This window comes from Physeter macrocephalus, unplaced genomic scaffold (genome assembly GCF_002837175.3).
Source record: "Physeter macrocephalus isolate SW-GA unplaced genomic scaffold, ASM283717v5 random_523, whole genome shotgun sequence".
NCBI lineage: Eukaryota > Metazoa > Chordata > Mammalia > Artiodactyla > Physeteridae > Physeter > Physeter macrocephalus.
In genome coordinates, this window is record NW_021146020.1 from 762 (window position 1) to 21,377 (window position 20,616).

Genomic DNA, 20,616 nt, shown 5'->3' on the forward strand with positions numbered 1-20,616 from the left:
GGCTAGGCCCATGAGCCATGGCCTCTGAGCCTGCGCGTCCGAAGCCTGTGCTCCGCAACGGGAGAGGCCACAACAGTAAGAGGCCCGCGTACCGCAAAAAAAAAAAAAAAAAAATCAATTGACCACATATGTGAGGGTTTATTTATTATGCGCTCTCTGTTTTACACCACTTGTCCATATGCCTGTCCTTATGCCGTACCACACCGCTTTAATTACTATAGCTTTGTACAGATCATTCCTCATTCATCCTGCTTCCCTGTTTCTAATGCCTTCCCTGCCCTTTCAGACTCTCCCAATCCTTCCCCTCCTTCAAAATGATTTCTGTTGTTACCCTAGTCTTCCTCTCCCCCCTGGTTTTCCCCAGATCTTCAAGGGGTACCACAATTCATGTAGGCATTCCCCTTGACTTTTCTCTTTCTCTTACTCTGCATATGCACTCCATCAGCTAAATCATAGGTGCCACCTCCAAATTATATTCCAAATCCACTTATTTCTCTCTACCTCGGCTGCTGTGTCCAGCCATGGTCATCTCTCTCCAGGACATCTTTTTTTGGTTTCATTTTTAATATTTTATTTGTATTCAAGCATTTCACAAAATGGCCATGATCATTAGTCATCATGGAAATGCAAATTAAACTAAAACGAATACTCCCCTGTATTGACAAAGATGTGAAGCAACTGGAACTCTTATTTACTGCTGTGGGGAGTATAAAATAGCCCAACCACTTTGGAAAACAGTTTGGCAGCTTCTACTAAAATTAATTTTATGCTGGTGCAGGCTGGGTTTTCTGGGAAGCACATTCTGAGAGAGAGGTGATCATTTATTGGGAGAGCGCTCTTGGGATCAGCACCTAGGGAAGGGAAGGAAGCAGGACTGGAGAGAAAAACTGGGGTATAATGCAGTCTCGCTGAAGGCCTCAGTCTGTAACCCAACGCAGGTTCGGCCCCTCGCGTCACTAAACAGCCAATTAATCGAGGGACAAGCTTTGGTAGAGAAGTAAGGTACTTTATTCAGAAAAGCTGGTAATCTGGGGAGATGGTGGACTTAATGTTGAGAGACCAACTCTGAAGATTCTGCTCAGCCATGACAATTTTTGAAGGGAAAAAGAGGAAATGATCTCAGTTAATCATTAAGGCAGGAGGTCAGATTCTTTGTCATCTTTCCATTGCGTGCAGACCTGCTGACTTCTCTTGGTCTTACTTGGGATGCTGTCTTGTTGGCGTGATCTGCCTGCAAGTTTACTAAGGGTAAGCTAGGGGTAGAGGGTCAGTCATTCTTTAACTGCTTAATTCTTTATTCTTACTCCTAATTCAGGAAAGGAATCAACAGGTTAGGAAAAGTGTCATATATATATATATATATATATATTTTTTTTTTTTTTTTTTTTTTTTTTTTTTTTTTTTGGCTACACTTTGTTTTGGTGCTATTTGGAAAGTAACTAGCTGTGTACTTCACTGTCACACAGTTTGAAGTTAAACAAATGTGATTTCTGAACTTTCATGCAAAGAAGTGTTACTGAACTGCACTTGGGTACTCTCACCTGCCACACAGCAAAGCCAATCCACTGACACCAGGTTGTGGTAAAGGAAATTATAGCGTTTATTGCAGGGCACCAAGCAAGGAGAATAGGCAGCTCGTGTTCAAAAGACCAGAATTTCTCAATGGCTTTCAGGGAAGGGTTTTTTTTTTTTTCTTTTGGCTACACTGCATGGCTTGTGGGATCTTAGTTCCCCAACCAGGGATTGACCCTGGGCCACAGCCGTGAAAGGGCCGAGTCCTAACCACTGGACTGCCTAAAATGTTGTATATATTCAGTAAAGCAGAAGTCAGGAGCTAAATTAAATGTTTTCTAATGATCTCATCTCTTTGATTAATGTCTAAGGAAAACAGGGATCATCAAACAGAAAAGAGGCGAAGGAGCTGCTTACAAGTCGACCCCTGGGGAGTTTGAAGCTGCCGTGATCCTTCAGAATTGTCACAAGTTGGGGTGAGGGATGCACCTTTATGCTCCCAGTTTATGTCATTGAATGTGGGCCACCCAGGAAAGGGTTGTGACCTCAAGCAAGGCAGCTCTCTTTAGCCGAGCCAATCTCCATAGAGTGACCATAGTGGAGGGCTTTCTGCAGGTAGCATGCCTAGCAGCTGGGAAGATAGGCCTTTGTTTCTAAAGGGCGAGCTGAACGGTACCTCACTGTGTCCACCACATACACCTGTCCTCCACTCCTAGATGTAAATACCCAGTGCAGATGTATACACACACACACACACACACACACACACACACACAAATCATGTATAAGAATGTTCATTGATGCTTCATTTATAATAACCAAAGGAAAAGAACAAAAAAAAAAGGAAAACAACCAAATGTTAATCAACAGGAAAATGGAAACATAAATTATGATTTATTTATACAACCCAATATTACACACAGCAGTAATAATAACAACAGGACAAACTACTGCTACTTAGAACAATGTCAATGAATGTCATAGATAATATATTGAATGAGGGAAGCCGTACATAAAAGCATACTGCTATATGATTCCATTTTTATGAGTTCAAGAGTGGTCGAAATGAATTCATGATAACAGCTGTCAGAATAAAGGTTATGGGGGGGGTAGGAGGGAGGGGAACGGCTTGAGGTGGGGCAAGGTGGAAACTGAGAAAGGGCAGGAGAGGACCTGAAGGGATGCTAGAAATTCTCTTCATCTGGATGAAAGTCACATGAGAGCTATACATACATATATATGTGTGTTAAACTTGCCAATTATACTTAAGATTAACTTTTTACTGTAAGTTAGAGATGCTTTCATAAAAAAATAATTGAGTAAAAACATTTCATTAATTTTATTTACTTTTAAAAATAGTATTACTTGCACATATGTCTTAGTCCACTTGGGCTGCTATAACAAAATACCACACACCAGGGGGCTTAAACAACAGACACTTCATGGGACTTGCCTGGAGGTCCAGTGGTTAAGACTCCGTGCTTCGAATGCAGGGGGCTCAAGTTCAATCCCTGGTCAGGGAACTAAGATCCCACATCCCTCGGGGCGCGGCCAAAAACAAACAAACAAACAAACCCAGACACTTCTTTCTTAAAGTTCTAGAGCCTGGGAAGTCCAATATCAAATTGCTGGCAGATTTGGTTCCTGGTGAGGACCCTCTTACTGGCTTGCAGAAGGCCACCTTCTTGCTATGTCTTCACATGATTCTGGTCTCTTCCACTTTTTATAACAGTAATCCCATCATGGGGGGCCCACTCTCATGACCTCATATAAACCTAATTACCTCCCAAATGTCCCACCTCCGAATACCATCACCTTGGGGGTTAGGGCTTTAACATATGGATTTGGGAGGGACACAGACACTCAGGCCATAACAAAATTTTAAATGTACAAAAGAGATTACGAAAGAGCAAGCCCTCCCAGACCTACTCCCCAGTCACTCAGTTCCTCTCCCTGGAAGCCTCAGAATTATTCCAAGCGGAGTAAAGTATTCTTTTCTCCCCACCTCTTTATATTTATTGTAGCACACTATATCCACTGATAATAACCTTGCTTCTCCACTCAACAAAATATTTTAGGTATCATTCCATATTGATACATAGCTTTCTCAGTTTTTTGTTTCTTTTTATGACTGTGGAGTATTCCTTTGAAGGGATGTACCATCATTTGTTAATCATTCCCGCAATGACGGACACCTGGGCTGTTTCCAGTATTTACTATTGCAATCAACAGTGCAATAAATAGCTTTTTACATAAGACATTTTCCACGGATGCAAGTATGTCAGTAGGTTAAAATCCTAGAAGTAGGATTGCTGCGTCAAAGATATGTGCATTAGTCATTTTGAAAGTTGTTGCCAAACTTCCTTCTACAGAAATTGTACCAATATTCAATCCTCTCAGCAATGTCTGAGACTGCTCATTTCACTTCCCCCACTTTCTAAACCAGAAATGGTTGATGACACTCTGGCATAACCCCCTCTAAACTTCCCACTTTCTTGGAATAACATCCACATTCCTCACCACAGCCTGCAAGGGCTTCCACTGTTTGGCCGCGGCCAACCTTTCTTCCCAGGCCCCACTGAAGCCAAGTGTTGGGGGAGATCCAAGGAGGATCATTGTAGAAAATGGGATGCCAGCCAGAAGGGGTCAGGGAACCGGCATTCCTTTCCCTGGAGGGATGTGTGTTTAGGCAGTGAGCTTGCTGCGTGCACCCCATGCTATGAGTGTGGGAAAAGAGAGCTGGGGCGAGATGGCATGGCACCCGAATGCCACGGAGGACAGAAGTTACATTGCTTTGGGGGTAGTCATCCAGGATCGTGGACCTACTCAGCTGTCCCGGAATTAAAACCATCCGTCTAGATGTGGGCTGCTTCCCAGGACAGCCAGCAGGCGGGCAGTATTCTGCTTTGGGACGTGGCCTCTTCGCCAACAGACTAGAGGAACCCTACACAGCGTTGTCCACCAGGGGCCAGTAAGGACGTGCCTTGGAGGCTCCACGGCAGCTCATTGAAGCTGGAGTTGGGAACTAGTTAAGAAACGTCTTTCTGCGCCGCTGCCCTCCTCGGTGGAAGTGAGGAGGAAAGAGAGGGACGTACGGGCCAGGAAGGAGCAGCGCTGCTCAGTGGGGTCCGCCCAAGAGGGACCCGAGGGACCTGCTCTCCTGTGCCTCTGGAACTGCCCTTGGGGATGGATGAGGTCCAGTCCCCACCCTACCCCTAGTCCCCCAGAGCCCTTCGGTCATTCTGTACCTTCTGCAGATGTGCACTGGGGGTGGGGGCGGTAAATCCAGGAACACCCCTGCCCCATCAAGTTGGGTGGTTGGCACTGGTCCCAGTGCTGCCTCAGCTGTGCGAAGTGAGACAGCTGGTGTTTGTTTAGCACCTCCTCAAACCCTCCACAGTCTTTCCTTCCCCACACCAGAGACACCAGCTGTGGAGAGCAGGGACTAAACAAGTATTTCTGGGTACCGACCGTGTGCCAGGCTCTATTCTAAGTGCTGGGATATGGCAGGTCCCTGCCCTCAGGGAGCTTGTAGTCTAGTGAGAGTGACAATTAGATAAGTAAAGACACAAACAGGTGAGTGCACTGAAAAAAGTAACAGGGAGAGGTGACCTGGGAAGGCCCTTATGAGGGGCAGCATCTGAGCTGGAGACCTGATGGCTAAGAACGAGGCCACTATACTAAGAGCCAGGAGAGCATTTCAGCAGATGAAACAGCATGTGCAAAGGCCCTGAAGTGAGAACGACCTGGGCTTGTTTGAAAAACAGAGACCAGTGTAGTGAGTGAGGGAATGAATTCATTTCTTATCGTTGCCATAACAAATTACTACAAACTTAGTGGCTTAAGACAATACAAATTACCACTTCGCACCCATTAGGATGGTTACTATCCAAGAAACAGAAAATAACAAGTGTTGACAAGGATGTGGAGCAATTGGAACCCTTGTGCATTGTTGGATGGAACGTAAAATGGTGCAGCCCCTGTAAAACAGTATGGAGCCTCCTAAAAAAAATTTAAAAGAGCATGACCATATGATCCAGCAATCTTACTTCTGGGTATATACCCCAAAGAATTGAAAGCTCAGTCTCAAAGAGCAGCATTATTCACAATAGCTAAAAGGTGGAAACAACCCAAGTGTCCATCAACAGATGAATGGATAAAGAATGTGTGGTCCATCCATACAATGGAATATTATGCAGCCTTAAAAAGGAAGCACATTCTGACACCTGCTACAACATGGATAAGGCTTGAGGGCATTATGCTAAGTGAAAGAAGCCAGTCACAAAAAGCCAAATACTGCATGATTCCACTTATATGGGGGTACTTAGAGTGGTCAAATTCATAGAGACAGAAAGACACATAGTGGTTGCCAGGGACTGGGGCGAGTAGGGAGTGAGGAGTTATCATTTAATGTGTACAAGATCCAAAGAATTACAGAGATGGATGGTGTTGATGGTTGCACAACATTATGAATGTACTTAACACTACTGAACTGTATACTTAAAAATGGTTAAGAGAGTAAATGTTGTGTGTACTTTCCCACAATGAAAAAACATTGGGAAAAAAACCCACATGCATTTATAATCTTACAGTTCTGGAGGTTAGAAGTCTGAAATGGGTTTTACAGGGCTACTTCCAGGTGTCAGCAGAACTGTGTTCCTTCTGGAGGATCTAGGGGAGAATCTGTTTCCTCGCCTTTTCCAGCTTCTAGCGGTACCCTCGTTCCTTGACTCGTGGCCCCCACCTGCATTTTCAAGCCTCATAGCTCCACCCTCTGCTTCTGTCATCACATTGCCTTCTCTCCCTTGACCCTCCTGTTGCCCTAAAAGGACCTTCACAATTCCATTAGGCCCACTCAGATAATCCAGGATAATCTTCCCGTCTCAAGATCCTTAACTTAATCATACCCACAAAGTCCCTTTTGCTACATAAGGTAGCATATACATAGAATCTGGGGATTAGGACGTGGACAGCATTGCTCGTGGGTTTCATCTAGAAATGTCCACACTGGTATGTGTGCCCCCTGAGAAGTCACCTGTCCCCCAGCCTCCAAGTCTGGCACGTGGAAAACTAGACACTCTCCAAGGAGGAGGATGCTTGGTGGAACCGTAAACAAAGGCATCTCCAGGTAGCACATTTGAGGCCTGGAAATGTTTGCACACCAAGAACGAAAAGATAGGACAAAAAAAGATTCATGGTACTGGGTTGCCCCCTCCCCACACCCATCTGCTGAAGAAGGCTCTGCTTTGCTCATGCCAGCCCTCTGTCCCCTGAGCTGAAGAGAAGGTCTTGGGTTTTCTGGGGGCATAATTGGAAAAAATGAGAAGAGGGAGGCAGAATCAGAGAGAAGGGAGACCATTGGATGCTCCCTGCATTAGACTACACAGCCCTTGGCTGTAGGATATGTGATATCACCACAACTCTCATCCTGCCAGGAATCCAAATGCAATTATCCCCAACCCCCCCGGTAAGTGGCAAATGTATCAACACTCCATATGCGTTAGTTTGTTTATGGAGTCTTAGAACTGAAGGTCCAAAAAGCTTTTAAAAGGCATCTAGTTCCACCTCCAAACTGATGCTTGAATCACTTCAGTTTTCTCATCAAGTCCCCAGATTGCCTCTGCTTGCACACTGTGGTCACAGGGAGCTCACTACCTATTAAAAGGCAGCTCATGCCATGGATAGACAATCCAAACTGTCAGAAAGTTCTTTCTTTTTAAAAAATATTTATTTGTTTATTTATTTATTTTTTGGGCTGCGTTGGGTCTTCGTTGCCGCACACGGGCTTTCTCTCCAGTTGCGGTGAGCAGGGGCTAGTCTTGGTTGTGGTGCACGGGCTTCTCATTGCGGTGGCTTCTCTTGCTGCGGTGCGTGGGCTTCAGTAGTTGTGGCACTCAGGCTCAGTAGTTGCGGCTCACAGGCTCTAGAGCACAGGCTCAGTAGTTGTGGTGCACAGGCTTAGTTGCTCTGCGGCATGTGGGATCTTCCTGGACCAGGGCTCGAACCCTTGTCCTGTGCATCAGCAGGCGGATTCTTAACCACTGAGCCACCAGGGAAGTCAGAAAGTTCTTTCTTAAGTCAAGTGTGTGGCCCTATCATTTCCAGGTCTCCCCTCTGGAGTAACACAGGATAAGTCTACTCCCCCTCTTCAGGAAAGCCCTTCACATAGTTAGAGCCAGTGGTCTGGACCAATGAAGCTTCCCCACGGAAGTCTCCCTGGTCCCTTTAATTGTCCCTCATCAAGATATGATTTGAAATTTCCCCCTTTCCTCCCAGTCCTAGTCACTTTTTGTTGGACAAGCTCTAATTTTCTACATCCTTTTTCAGAATATATGTCTGAAAGTAGACCCAGAACTCCTGGAGTGGCCTGATGGGCACAGAGGAGACAGGACCACCACCCACTTCCTCCTTCCAAGGCCCAGACTTTGGTTCCAGCAGCCCAAGTCCCCACTCGCTATTTTTAGCTGCTCCACCACACTTCTGATTCCCATTTTGCTTCCTGTTGAGTAAAACCTTAATTTTCATGCCCACTGCTGCGTCGTGAGCAGCATTAGTTTAAATATACGTAGCATTCATTGAAATATGTCCCATTGCTGTATATTTATATCCAGAAAATTACATGGTTATATTTTAGTACTAAACACAAAAGACGAAAAGAACCTTAGGTTCTCTTCCTGAGGTTCATGGGCACACAGACATTGCCAGAACTACTAGGGCTGGGAACGGATCTGAATGTCCAGCACAGAGAGTGAAGCATTTGTTTATTTTTCAGTGGTCGAATTTACATACATGTAGCAGTAGGCAGGATATTAGAGGGAAGTAGTGAAACGGGAAGCAAATCGGGGCCTAGCAAACAGGAATTCAGATCCTGGTCCTACTGCTTCCCACTTGTGACCTTGGGCAAGTGACTCACCTTCCAAAGCATCTGTAATCAGGGAAACCACATTCCAGTTGGCTACTTTATTTATTTATTTTTTTTTTGTGGTACGCGGGCCTCTCACTGCCGTGGCCTCTCCCGCTGCGGAGCACAGGCTCCGGACGCACAGGCCCAGCGGCCACGGCCCACGGGCCCAGCCGCTCCGCGGCACGTGGGATCCTCCCAGACCGGGGCACGAACCCGCGTCCCCTGCATCGGCAGGCGGACCCTCAACCACTGCGCCACCAGGGAAGCCCCAGTTTGCTACTTTAAACAGCAGTTCTCTGTGAAGGTGCTTTTCAGACTTTAAGTGCTGAAATAGACCTTGGTTATCACTGTTGTATATTACATCCCTTCGGGGCCTTCAGTAGAATCCCTCCTTCCTCTCCCACCCCTGTTTCTCTAACCCAGGCACCTTGCCAGTAGCCAATTCCAGGCCATAGCAATGGGGGGAACCTGAGTTCTAATTGTCTTTACCACTTAACTGCATTACCCAGACACCAGTTTCTTCATTGGCATAATGGGGGTAAACACAGAAATGGGGGATGCTGCCGCCAGAGGGCGCTGTCCTACGCGCGGGGGAGACTGGCCAGCGCGACCGGATTGGGCAACTCTGCACGGGGCGGGACGTCGGGGAGGCGGGGCTTCTGGCCACCTCCTCCGCTGTTGCCATGGGAGACAGCCGCAAGGAGGCGGAAGGAGCCGAGAACCTGCCAGAGCCGCCTAGGGGAGCGCGAACCTTGGCGGCCATGGCGGTCTCGGAGCCAGGGTACCGGAGCTGGTCCTTGTGGCCCGAGGTGCCATCCGCCACCTTCTTCACCGCGCTGCTCTCGCTGCTGGTGTCTGGGCCTCGCCTGTTCCTGTTGCAGCCGCCCTTGGCGCCCTCGGGCCTCTCGCTGCGGTCCGAGGCCCTGCGCAACTGGCAAGGTGAGCAGGGCGGGGCCGGGCCCCGGGTGGCAGCCCTTTTCCTCCGACCTCGCCAGGCCCTGGGCTCTGGCCTCCCAGCATCCGCGCCACCCCGTCTCCGTCCGCATCATCATTCTGCCCACCTGGAAGACCAGCCCCATATTCCACGTCTTTGTGCAGAGCCCCATCTTCGTCATCACTGTAACGCTTCCCTACCCAGATTTGTTCCTTTCCCTGCCGCCATCCGACTGGTCAAGGCCCCCATATCCATTCGTAGCAAATAGGTTTCATTCACCCCTGCTCGATCACCAAGGAGGATTTTTCTGTTCCCCTCCCTTATCACATTCACACCTACGTCTGCTTTAGGGCCCAACCCCCCACTGAAAAAATGTTTTCTTTCGCCTTCGTCAAGACACTTGAGCTTTATCTGTGGCCACCCCTATAAGATCCTGGCTTCCTGGGGTTTAGAATTTCTTGTGCTTCTTCGTTTTTATCTTAATCCTCACTCCGATTCCCTGCTCATGGTGGGAGGGGGTATCTTGTACCTTTGGGAGAGGTGTTTGTTCTCTCGGGGAGGGTAAGAGATTTTGCAGATCAATTAAGTATAAACATCTGCTCATAAAAGATGTTCCTAGTCTCTGTTTCTTCCCCATTCTTTTCTGGGGAGGAACATGGGAAATTTGTATGACTTGTTGTTTTGCAAAGCACATTCACATGCATTAATCTCATTTAATCTTCACGGTGATCCCATGACGTAATGTAGGCTTTATTGTTGCCCATTATTTAGATGAAACTGAGGCTTAATGCGAAGACTCGAAGAGCTATTGAGTTATATAATTGACACAGGAACCCAGATTTTTCTTTTTATCGTGTGATGTGTTGGAACTGGAACCTTGGGGTTTATGATCCCCAAATTATATAGAGTTGCTTCTAGAATCTTCACATTTATACTTGGGATTTCAGTGTCGGAAGTACTCAACAAGCAATGAAGTACTCTTCAGATAATGAAGCCTTACAGAGATGGCCTGACTGAGGTACATGGTTCATAGCCTGCCTCCCTGCTCAAATCTAAAACTGGCCCCGCCCAACCCTACCTGAGATACACACAGCACATCTGTCTTCAGAGACAGATGCAAAATGCCAGCCTAAACTGAGCTCCCTTTTTTTTTTCTTTACTTCACGGCTGCTCTGAGCGTGGGGCTCACGGGCAATGTGAGTATTAGACATGTAAGAGACCTTTGAGGGCCTCGAGTGTATGCCTGTTATTATACAAAGAGAGAACTGAAGCCGATAGGGCCTGTGACTTGACTGAGCTCAACCGGCCTGGATGTGTTAGAGCCAAGGTTCCACTCCAAGCCTTTAGGCTCCCAAGTCCAATGTTACTGCCACTTCCCCAATCCCCCGCCTTCAGTTTAGTATTTTGGCCTGTGGGGATGTAAAAGTACATAAGAGAGAGGACTGGTTCTAGAAAAATAAAAGTGAGATTCTTTGCTGTCTTATTGCATATAAAGCATGGCTCTGCCTCGAAGACTGGATCAGCACTTTTAAGAAAGACTTCTGAGTTCTGTATCTACATTATTAGTGATAGTTTTCTAATCTTTGCAGGTGCAAAATAATTCATGGTCCCTTTTTTCTTCCTCTGAACAGCCACTATGGAAGGAGAGGTCAGGATTACAGCCGAGGAGACGGGCACAAAGAGTGTTAAGTGACACCCACTCAATCCACCTGAAGCCGTTACAATTAATTAACCCTCAAACTGCCCGGTGAGATAGGTCAGTATTAAAACCTAAAAAAGGATTATAAAGCACATTACAAATTTAAAGACCATCCCATGCTAAAAAGTGTTATTTTTTTCCCCACGTGGAAGCCAGTCACAGATAAGACTTGCTCCAGGTCTGGGAAAGAGCAAAGATCAGACATCCACGCCTCTACTTTGAGTCCTGGGTCCTTCGTTGTTGCCTTCCTCTGCTTACTGCACTGGCTCCGGGCTGATTTTCACTGGCAATAAGAGCCAGCTACTCCCCGTTTCCTAGGTGGGTTGTAACCTGGCTTTCCCTGCTTGGAACAACCCACCCTTGGGCCTCTAACTCGGTTCCCTCTGCAGTTTACAGGCTGGTGACTTACATCTTTGTCTATGAGAATCCAGTCTCCCTGCTCTGCGGCGCCATCATCATTTGGCGCTTTGCTGGCAATTTTGAGAGAACCGTGGGCACCGTCCGCCACTGCTTCTTCACCGTGATCTTCGCCATCATCTGCGCCATCATCTTCCTGTCTTTTGAAGCTGTGTCATCGCTGTCAAAGCTGGGGGAGGTAGAGGATGCCAGAGGTTTCACCCCAGTGGCTTTTGCCATGCTGGGAGTCAATTCCGTCCGCTCTCGGATGAGGAGGGCCCTGGTGTTTGGCATGGTTGTGCCCTCAATGCTGGTGCCATGGCTCCTGCTCTGTGCCTCCTGGCTCATTCCCCAGACCTCTTTCCTCAGTAACGTCTGTGGACTTGGAATTGGGCTAACATGTATCCTTCCTAGAAGGTAACTGTAGAACAGTGACATGCCAAAGGGTGAACCAAGTTATAGGGCCTGGGGGTGTCAAGTAGATAGAGCAGTGAGCTCAGATGTAGGTAATCTGTGTGTTAGCTTCAGCTTTGAAAACCGTGTGGCCTCGGGCAGGTCACTTCCCTTCTTTAGGCCAGAGTTTTCTCATCTGGAAAGATCACCATAGCTCACTCCTCACACTGGTTCAGCACTGCCAGTTAGTAAAATATTCGGTATTGATTTTTTCCAAGGTGTAAACCTGCATTTGACTAATTTTTTTTATTGGAGGAACCTGAACTACCCATGGGCTGGAGATGTTCCACGAAAGGAATAGGAAACAGGTTTGTTTGTTTTTGTTTGGCTTAATCTTTTTCTTAGAAGAAAAAAAAATTTTTTTTATGGTAGGCTTTTACCATATGGGTAGTTAAAAACTTAGGATAAGCCTCATATTCCTTGTATAAATATTCTGGCAATTAGGGGAAAGTATTCTAAAATACAAAGTGGATTTTTTTTTTTAAACATCAGAATGGTAGTGTTTGGAGTTGGACAAGGTGCATTCCTGACATATCTTACAGTTTGTGATTCTATGAGCTGTTAGTGTGGGTAGTGTATAAATCCACATTGATAACATTGTTCTTATGTATCTTATTTTTAAATTCTAGTTTAATTTCATTGGTTTTAAACTTTTTTTCCTAACATGAAAATTTAAAGCTATACACTCCCCATGTAAGCACTACTTTAGCTGTATCCCACAAATTTTGATATGTTGTGTTTTCATTATCACTCGGTTAAAAGTATTTTCTAATTTTCCTTGGGATTTCTTTTTTGATCCAAGGGTTATTTATAAGGGAGTTGCTTAATTTCTAAATATTTGGTGATTTCCCAGATTTCTTTTTGTTAATTGATTTCTTATTTTATTTCATGTGGTCAGAGAAAATTCTTTGTAAGATTACAGTCCTTTTAAATTATTTCTGGCCCAGCATTTGTTACATCTTGGTGAGTATTCTGTGTGTACTTGAAAGGAATGTGCATTCTGCAATTGGTGGGTATAGTGTTCAGTATATGTCAGTTAGGTCAAGGTATTGTTCAAATCTTCTATATCCTTATAGTTATTCTATTTATTACTGGGAGAAGACTGTTGACATCTGCAGCTAATACTGTAGATCTCTCTTTTTTGCTTTCAATTCTTATCAGTTTTTGGCTTCAAGTGTTTTGAAGTTCTGTTTATTGGATACATACACATTTGGGATTGTTATATCATCTTAATGAATTTACCCTTTACTGTTATGAAATTGACCCTTTAAATCTCTGGTAATATTCTTTGCCCTAAATTCTTCATTGTCTGATATTAATTTACTTATTCCAGCTTTCTCCTTTCTTAGAATTAGGATTTACAAGGTATATATTTTCCCATCCTTATATTTTTAACCTGTTTATGTCTACATTTAAAGCATATTTCTTGTAGATAGCATATAGGTGGTTCTCTATCTGACAGTCTCTGCCTTTTAAAGGCTTGTTTAGCCCATTTGCATTTAGTGTAATTATTGATATAGTGGGGTTAAGTCTGCCAGCTTGCTTTTTGTGATCTCTTTGTCTCAAATGTTCTTTGTTACTTTTTACCTCTTTTCCTGCCTTCAAATGCATATTTTTTTAGTATTTCACTTTATCTTCTTTGCTTATTAACCGTGCCTCTTTGTTTTATTTTTTAGTGGTTGCTCTAGAGTTTAAATATGCATTTTTAGGGCTTCCCTGGTGGCGCAGTGGTTGAGAGTCCGCCTGCCGATGCAGGGGACGCGGGTTCGTGCCCCAGTCCGGGAGGATCCCACATGCCGCGGAGCGGCGGGGCCCGTGAGCCATGGCTGCTGAGCCTGCGTGTCCAGAGCCTATAATATACCACTTTGTATGTAAGAATCTTATGTCTTTGTATTTCTGTTTTCCTTCTTTCCATCCTTTGTGTTATTGTTGTTATATGTTTTACTTCTACATATGTTATAAACCTCACAATACATTGCTACTTCTCTTGTTTTAAACAGTCAATTATATTTTTTTAAAAAGCAACATTTACTCACATATTTATCACCTCTAGTTTTCTTCATTCTTTTGTGTAGATCCAAATTCCCATCTGTTATCGTTTTCCTTTAGCCTAAAGAACTTCCTTTAACATTACAGTAGGTATGCTGGTGAAAAATTCTCTCCATCTTTGGTTCTTTGAAAATGCCTTTAGTTCACTAAATATAGAATTCTAGTCTTCTCTGATCTCCTCTCACTTCTAAAGATGTCCTTGCATTACTTCTGGTTTGTATTGTTTCTGATAAGAAATCAGTAATCATTTTTATTGTTTCCCTGTATAATTCGTTGTTTTTCTCTGGCTCATTTCACAATTTTTTCTTTATCATTGGTTTTTAGCTATTATCTTGTGCCTTGAGGTGGTGTTTTTGTGTTTACCTTACTTGGAGTTTGTTGATCTTGGATTTGTGAGTTTAGAATTTTCATCAAGTCTAAAAAAATTATCATCATTATGTCTCTTTTCTATCCTCTTTTCTCTTCTCCTTGTAGGTTACCAATTACATATATATATAAGCTACATGGTATTTTTCATTGGGTCACTAAGGCTGTTTGTGTTTTTTTTTTTATTTTTGCCTTTTTCCCCTCTACATTTCAGTTTGGATAATTTCTATCATACTGCCTTCAAGTTCAGCAATCTCATCTTCTGCAGTGTCTACTCTGCTGTTAAACCCACCCAGTTAGTTTTTTATTTCTCATGTTGTATATTCAGTTCAAGAGGTTCTTCTTTATGGTTTTCATTTCTGTATTGCGATTCTTTATCTGTTTGTTATGTTTATGTTTTCCTTTAAACATATTCACTTACACATTTATAATAGCTGTTTTAAAATACTTGTCTCTTAATACCATCATCTTTGTCCTTTCTGGACCTGTTTCTTTTGACTGTTTTTCCTCTTGATATGGACCCTATTTTCTTGCTTTGTCCCTTGTCTTGTAATTTTTTATTTTTTGATAAACATTGTGAATACTGTGTTATCAAGGGCTGAATATTGTTGTCTTACTTTAAGGAGTATTTTTTTTCCTAATAGGTCGTTAATTTACTTGTTAAGGCATTGCCTTTTGGGGGCCTCTTCTGAATGTCCTGGGTGTTCAGTGAAGTCTCTTTACTCTGGTTAGAACTTGAGCATGTCCCTGTTCTGTGGGAGCTCCAGGAGTTGTTAATCTTACAGCTCTTTGATAGTTGTTGTTTCTTCAGTAGCTGTTCTTTGCCTGACTGGAGGAGTCTCAGCCTATGTACATCTACATTAGTATTTAGCTAAAGACTCGGGGAACCTCTTTGGGCCCAAGGGACTTGTGGCCCCATCCAGAAAAAGAGGAGGAGCTTCTTCTCCCTCCTCTCCATTACTGACCTGTAAATCCCAGGCATTTTTTTCCTCCCTGAACTCTTTGTCTCTCCAGCTCAGGACAAAATACTGTACTCTGCTTGGATTCCCCGTGCTCACTTTGGCGGCACATATACTAAAGTTGGAATGATACTTGGATTCCCCTTCCTGTGCTGTGGTTTAGAAAGTGCCTCCAGGCAGAAAGCCAGCTTGATCTTGAGGCTCACTTCATTTGTTTCCCTTTTCTTAGGTATCACAGTTTGGTAGTGTTTGTGGTCCAAAGTCTGAAAACAATTGTGTAAAATATTGTATCCTGGTTTATAGTTATATATGTGGGAGGACTAGTCTAGTATTATTACTTCATCAGAGTCAGAAGCAGAACAAATTCTTGAGATCATTCTGAAGTCATCAGCCATGACAACTTTTGACTTCCTTACAGCATTGGCTACCACCTGGAATCAGTATTTGGAAGCATACCGTCATCCCTGAAAGAATTTAGAAATAGCAAGGGTGTATTTTGTTTATCACAATGACTAGGTACTACTACCATTTGGTGGCTGGTGGCCAGGAATGCTAAATGTCCTATGAGTGGAACAGTCTAGCCCAGCAGAGAATTATCTTGCCAGTAGTATTCTAGTTAAGAACACTGCCTCAAGGAACAGTGTTCTTTTGGTGCTTCTGTACAGTCTTCTCTCTGCCGGCACCCCTCTTCTAGCTATTGCTACTCACCATTTAGGCTTCAGCATCCACATCACATCCTTGGAGGAAGATGTCTCAGATCTACCCAGGCTAGCCTAAGGTCCCCAGCATGCCATAGATAAACTTTTGCTCGTGGCCACTTATTCTACCCCAGTACTTGGTATACACTAGATGTTCAGTGAATATTTGTCAAGAGGATGGATGGATGGTTGGATAAAGGCTGACTCTTTCTGGCTGTCCAGGCAGTGATGGGCTGACACAGGTCGGATGACCAGAGTACCATCACATCCCTGGGACCTCCCAGGGCTGCCACAGAGGCCCACAGGAAGCTCACTTGGTCACATTGAGATAAGGTTCCTTCTGTTTGGGACAAAGTACAAGAAGATGTCAGTCCTCCCAGAGGGTATTAGGACAGCCTCCTGCTTCATCCCACTGGAAAGACAGACATGTGTGCTGGCTTCTGACTGTGATTGAAGGGGCCAGAGGGGCTCAGGAGACAGGATGGGTGTGTCTAGGGGAAGGTGAAATGTTAGCACCTGTCTGCCCTCTCCTGTTGCTGGGTCATGTTCCCTCTGAGGTACAGGGGATAGAAACTCAACTCTTGGTTTCCCCTGAGCTTGAAACTCCAGTCAGATATTGTGGTGGAATAAGCACTTAATTCCCCTGTACAATCAATGTGGGCACCTGTATCCTGTGGGGAGTGTTCAGCCCTCCTCCCTTTAGCTGCCTTCAGTCTTCCTTAATATGCCAACCTCAGATGGCTTCACCTACTGCTACTCCATCGACCTCCCAGAGCGAGTTGCACTGAAGCTCGACCAGAAGTTCCCCTTCAGCCTGATGAGGAAGATCTCGATGTTCAAGTACATCTCCGGCTCCTCAGCGGAAAGAAGGGCAGCCCAAAGCCGGAAGTAAGTTATAGAACTCTGTGCTTTATTCCTGAAGCAATTCCTGGGCATCTAGAGGGGGTGACTCGTTCACCGTCCTGGGGAGTAGGGAAGAGGGTGTGGGCAGCCTGGGCCCAGAAAAGCCTGTGCACAGATTTCTCCCGAGCACCTTGGATTCTGCCCAGCTGCATCTGAAGTAGTGACCGAGCAGGAAGGGGCTCTTGTGCATAATCCCGAGCGACATGTGGCCCCATCCAGTGGCATTAACAGCCCTCAGCGCCGACAAGCACTCTGTGCAGGTGGGGTTGGGCTCCTGCGTGTGACGCTGGTAAGAAGCACGGTCCACGCAACTGACTGGGAGCCTTAGGAGGTGGCACGGCCCGAACCTGAGAGGTAGGGTTTTCTTGGCCACCTGGCAGGAGAAGGCGAAGCTTACTGTTTTCCAGTCCAGGCACGTTGACTCTCAATGGAAAGTCCTGGGCAAGCCGCCAGAGCTCACGTAGCCTGACTCCCTCCTTTCAGGGAGAGGGCCCGATGGGGACAAGAGTCGGTCTCCAGGTAACACAGAGTCAGAAGAGCCCAGTCTAGAGCCAGGGGCTCCTGCCTCCGGGTCCTACTCACTCCCTGTCGCTGCGGCGCACACTGCCGGCCTCGGGTGGCCTTCACTGGTTTTTGCCGATGCTGAGAGTTCACAGTGGAGGAGGTTTCCTTTCCTTCACGTCCCTCCCAAAGAACGGATTCAGTACAAAGTCAAGGTGCTTTGTCAGTGGCCCTTTTCTGCTTCAGCTGTGCAGTACATCTTGCCCCCGCGCTGGCCTGGAGGCAGGACTTTGGCTGAACTGGAGTCTGCTCCTTGTACTTTATTTTAGGAGGTGGACACGCCCAGCCTTCAGCGGCTCGCAGCCCTCTGACCATTTCTTTTTTATTTTTATTTTTTTCACCAGGCCGCACGGCTTGCAGGATGATCTTAATTCCCTGACCAGGGATCGAACCCAGGTCCCCACAGTGAAAGTGCCGAGTCCTAACCACTGGACCGCCAGGGAATTCCCCACTCTGACCATTTCTTAAAGGCAGGGACGGGTACTGGGAAAAATAGAAACGCACACGCACCCATTTTGTTTCAGGCAAGTAATTCCTGGAGTCTAAATGGGTGGGAGGTGTTTAAATTTAGAATTAGGTGTATTGTAGCTTTTTGGCTCTTAACTGCTGTTCTCACAGAATCTAGAGAGAACTTAAGGGTCCTCGTTTGCAAACGCTGTCTCCCCCGCCCTGTCCCGTGAAGGAATCCCCTCTGAGACAGCTGCCGACGTTCACCCCTGGCGGCTGGGGGCTGGCTCTCCAAGGCAGCCCCTGATGAGAAGGGTTTTCCACGCTGAATCGTAGTTACTTCTCTGTAACTGTGACACCGTGGTGCCGGGTGATCCCGCTTCACCATGACACGCAGATCTGGCCAGGGACCATGGTGACCCTCTCAGCTCCTTCTGTGTCCCTTGCATGGCATGGTGTTCGATCCCTCGTTATCCTGGCCTGCTGTAGGTACCCAGAACAGAACATGATGTTTCGGATGACCTGACAACGGGACACAGGTGGTATTACAACACGCATGTTTGTTTCGGCAGCGGACCTGACTGCCTGGACAGCCTTGCCTCCCTGGAGGCTCTTGTCAAGCTTCTTAGCGGCCAAAACATCTATATTTTTAAAATGCCAGAAGTGCTGCTAAGTGTCCTGTATCTGTACTTAAGCAGCTGATTTGTAAGCTTAGGTTTGGATTGAAATGTATACAGGTTTAGTCTACTTACCTAACACAGGTATCAGTGGTGTTGACATTTGTTCTTCATATTTGGAACTCTGCACGAAGGTCACAGGCTAAAACCCTTAGAACGTGTCCCCCTTTGTGGCCCCAGCCGCACGCGTCTGTGCTGGGGTCTCCAAACTCAGCACAGACAGCTCCCCACATCTGTCATGTCGGCTCCTGCCTGCCAGGACTTTGAGTTGTGAGTCTTTATTCCTAAGACACGGGTAGAATATCTCCCAGCAGACAAGGCCTGGGCCCAAGCCCTGTGTTACCCGTTAGAGCCCTCCCCTCCTCCCTCCCACAGAGGTGGATCCATTCTCTCTGGGTCCAGTTGCTGAGCCGACCACAAACACACTGACTGCTGTGATCTCGTCCCCATCTCCATCCGGTCCATCCAGTTTGCAAGCTGCTCTTACACCTCAGGGTGTCTCAGGCATGGGCCCGATACCCCTTCTTCCTGCTGGCTTACTGCAGGACCATGAGTGGGCCCTGCCCCCTCTGGGCATATGTTTTCTGTCCGGTTGAGATTGACCTTCCTCCCCACTTGGCACTTTTACAGCTGGTTATAGGAGCTGTCCACAGCATGCTGTAATAGAATGCAGTATAGTGACCCACGCTTCGCGCCTGCAGATCGACCGCTGGGGCCGCTGTGTGCCCTGGCGTGAGTGGCTGAGTGACCATTTTCTCTCTGTTCCTTTCCAGGCTGAACCCTGTGCCTGGCTCCTACCCCACACAGAGCGGCCACCCTCACCTGGCCCCGAACCACCCTGTGGCCCAGATGCAGCACACCAGTGGCCAGAAACTGGCCCCCTGGCCGTCCTGGGTCCCTGGGCACACGGCCAGCCTGCCTCCGTACCAGCCCACGTCTGGCCTGTGCTACGTGCAGAACCATTTTGGCACAGTCCCCAGCTCCTCTGGTGTCTACCCGGCTTCTGCGGGTGCCTCCCTGGGGGTCCAGCCCCCGGCCCCCCTCAACTGCCCCGGCACAGTGCATTCCGGGGCCCTGGCCAGTTCAGCGGCTACCGGCCCCAAGGAGTGCTCAAGGGTCCTGATCCCCTGAGAGAGAGTTTCCAGGGAAGCGATCTCCCATCTCGGCCTTCCGAGGAAGGTCCTCTCTGAGCTGAGATGTTCTTGACAAAAAGTTACTTACTGAACACCTCTATGTGCCAGGCTCTGTGTTGAGTATTTTGATATGTGTCCCTATTTCAGTCTCATTCATCCTCATGACAACTTGGTGAAGTACAGCTTGTCGTCCTCAGTTTACAGATGCAGAAAGCGCAGCGCTCTGTGAGGACGTGAGGTCACGTGGCCTTGTAGTGGCACAGCTGGGGCGCTTGGCTCCAGACCCAGGCCCCGCCCACGCACTGTCCCGCCCCCCACAGGACACCTGGGAGAAGAGGGCATTGGTGGTCAGTGGCCCGTTTCAGCTCTCTGTTTCCTTCCTGTCCTCGTACGTCGTGCTCGTGGTTATGCCGTGTTCGTGTGTCTGCGCGTGCCCTTTGGGAGCTCCCGGCTGGTGTGCTCGCCAGTCCCCAGGCCTGTGCAGTGTTCCTCCCTTGCGGTGACCCCCCCGCCCCACACCCAGACTTCTTTCCCGGAAGTGGTGAGGCGGGCCAGCGTGAGCCGCAGCAGCATGCTTATGGATCCATAGTGTTGATTACCTTTGTATAAAGAAACAGCCTCCAACCTGTCCTCGGTGTGTGGTGTCTTTTGTGGTCTGGCCGAGGAATGCAGAGGGCAGCGAAGAGAGGCACGTCCAGGTCAAGTCGGGCAGGTGACTCCCCAGCGGGCATCTGACGTGAGGGCGTGAGTTGAGAAGGTCCCCAGAGAGCTGAAAGGACAAACGGGAAGGTTTGGCAACCCTGAGACTGGCAACAGCGGGGAGCCACTGTGGTGTTGCCAGGGCTCCAGGCTGGGTCACCACGAGAAGGGCTGCCTGCAGGACCTTACACCAGGGAGTGACACAGGCACCGGCCGCGGTGGCCTC

The 20,616-nt window shown here is 46.9% G+C and overlaps 1 protein-coding gene across 3 annotated transcripts; it reads left to right on the forward strand.

Annotated features, from left to right (window-relative positions):
• Positions 1–9,095: 9,095 nt before the first annotated feature.
• RHBDD2 (rhomboid domain containing 2) lies at positions 9,096–20,319 on the forward strand. 3 transcript variants are annotated; one of them, XM_007103979.2, is made up of 4 exons: positions 9,096–9,355; positions 11,439–11,846; positions 16,708–16,858; positions 19,332–20,319. In XM_007103979.2, exons 1-4 carry the CDS (start codon positions 9,100–9,102, stop codon positions 19,687–19,689), a joined length of 1,173 nt encoding a protein of 390 aa, XP_007104041.1. In that variant the 5' UTR covers positions 9,096–9,099; the 3' UTR covers positions 19,690–20,319. The 3 variants fall into 3 exon arrangements, with proteins under 3 accessions (XP_007104041.1, XP_054939254.1, XP_023979527.3); XM_055083279.1 differs by lacking the exon at positions 19,332–20,319 and adding an exon at positions 17,779–19,325; XM_024123759.3 differs by lacking the exon at positions 11,439–11,846 and having other exon boundaries at positions 9,101–9,355.
• The last annotated feature ends 297 nt before the right edge of the window (positions 20,320–20,616 follow it).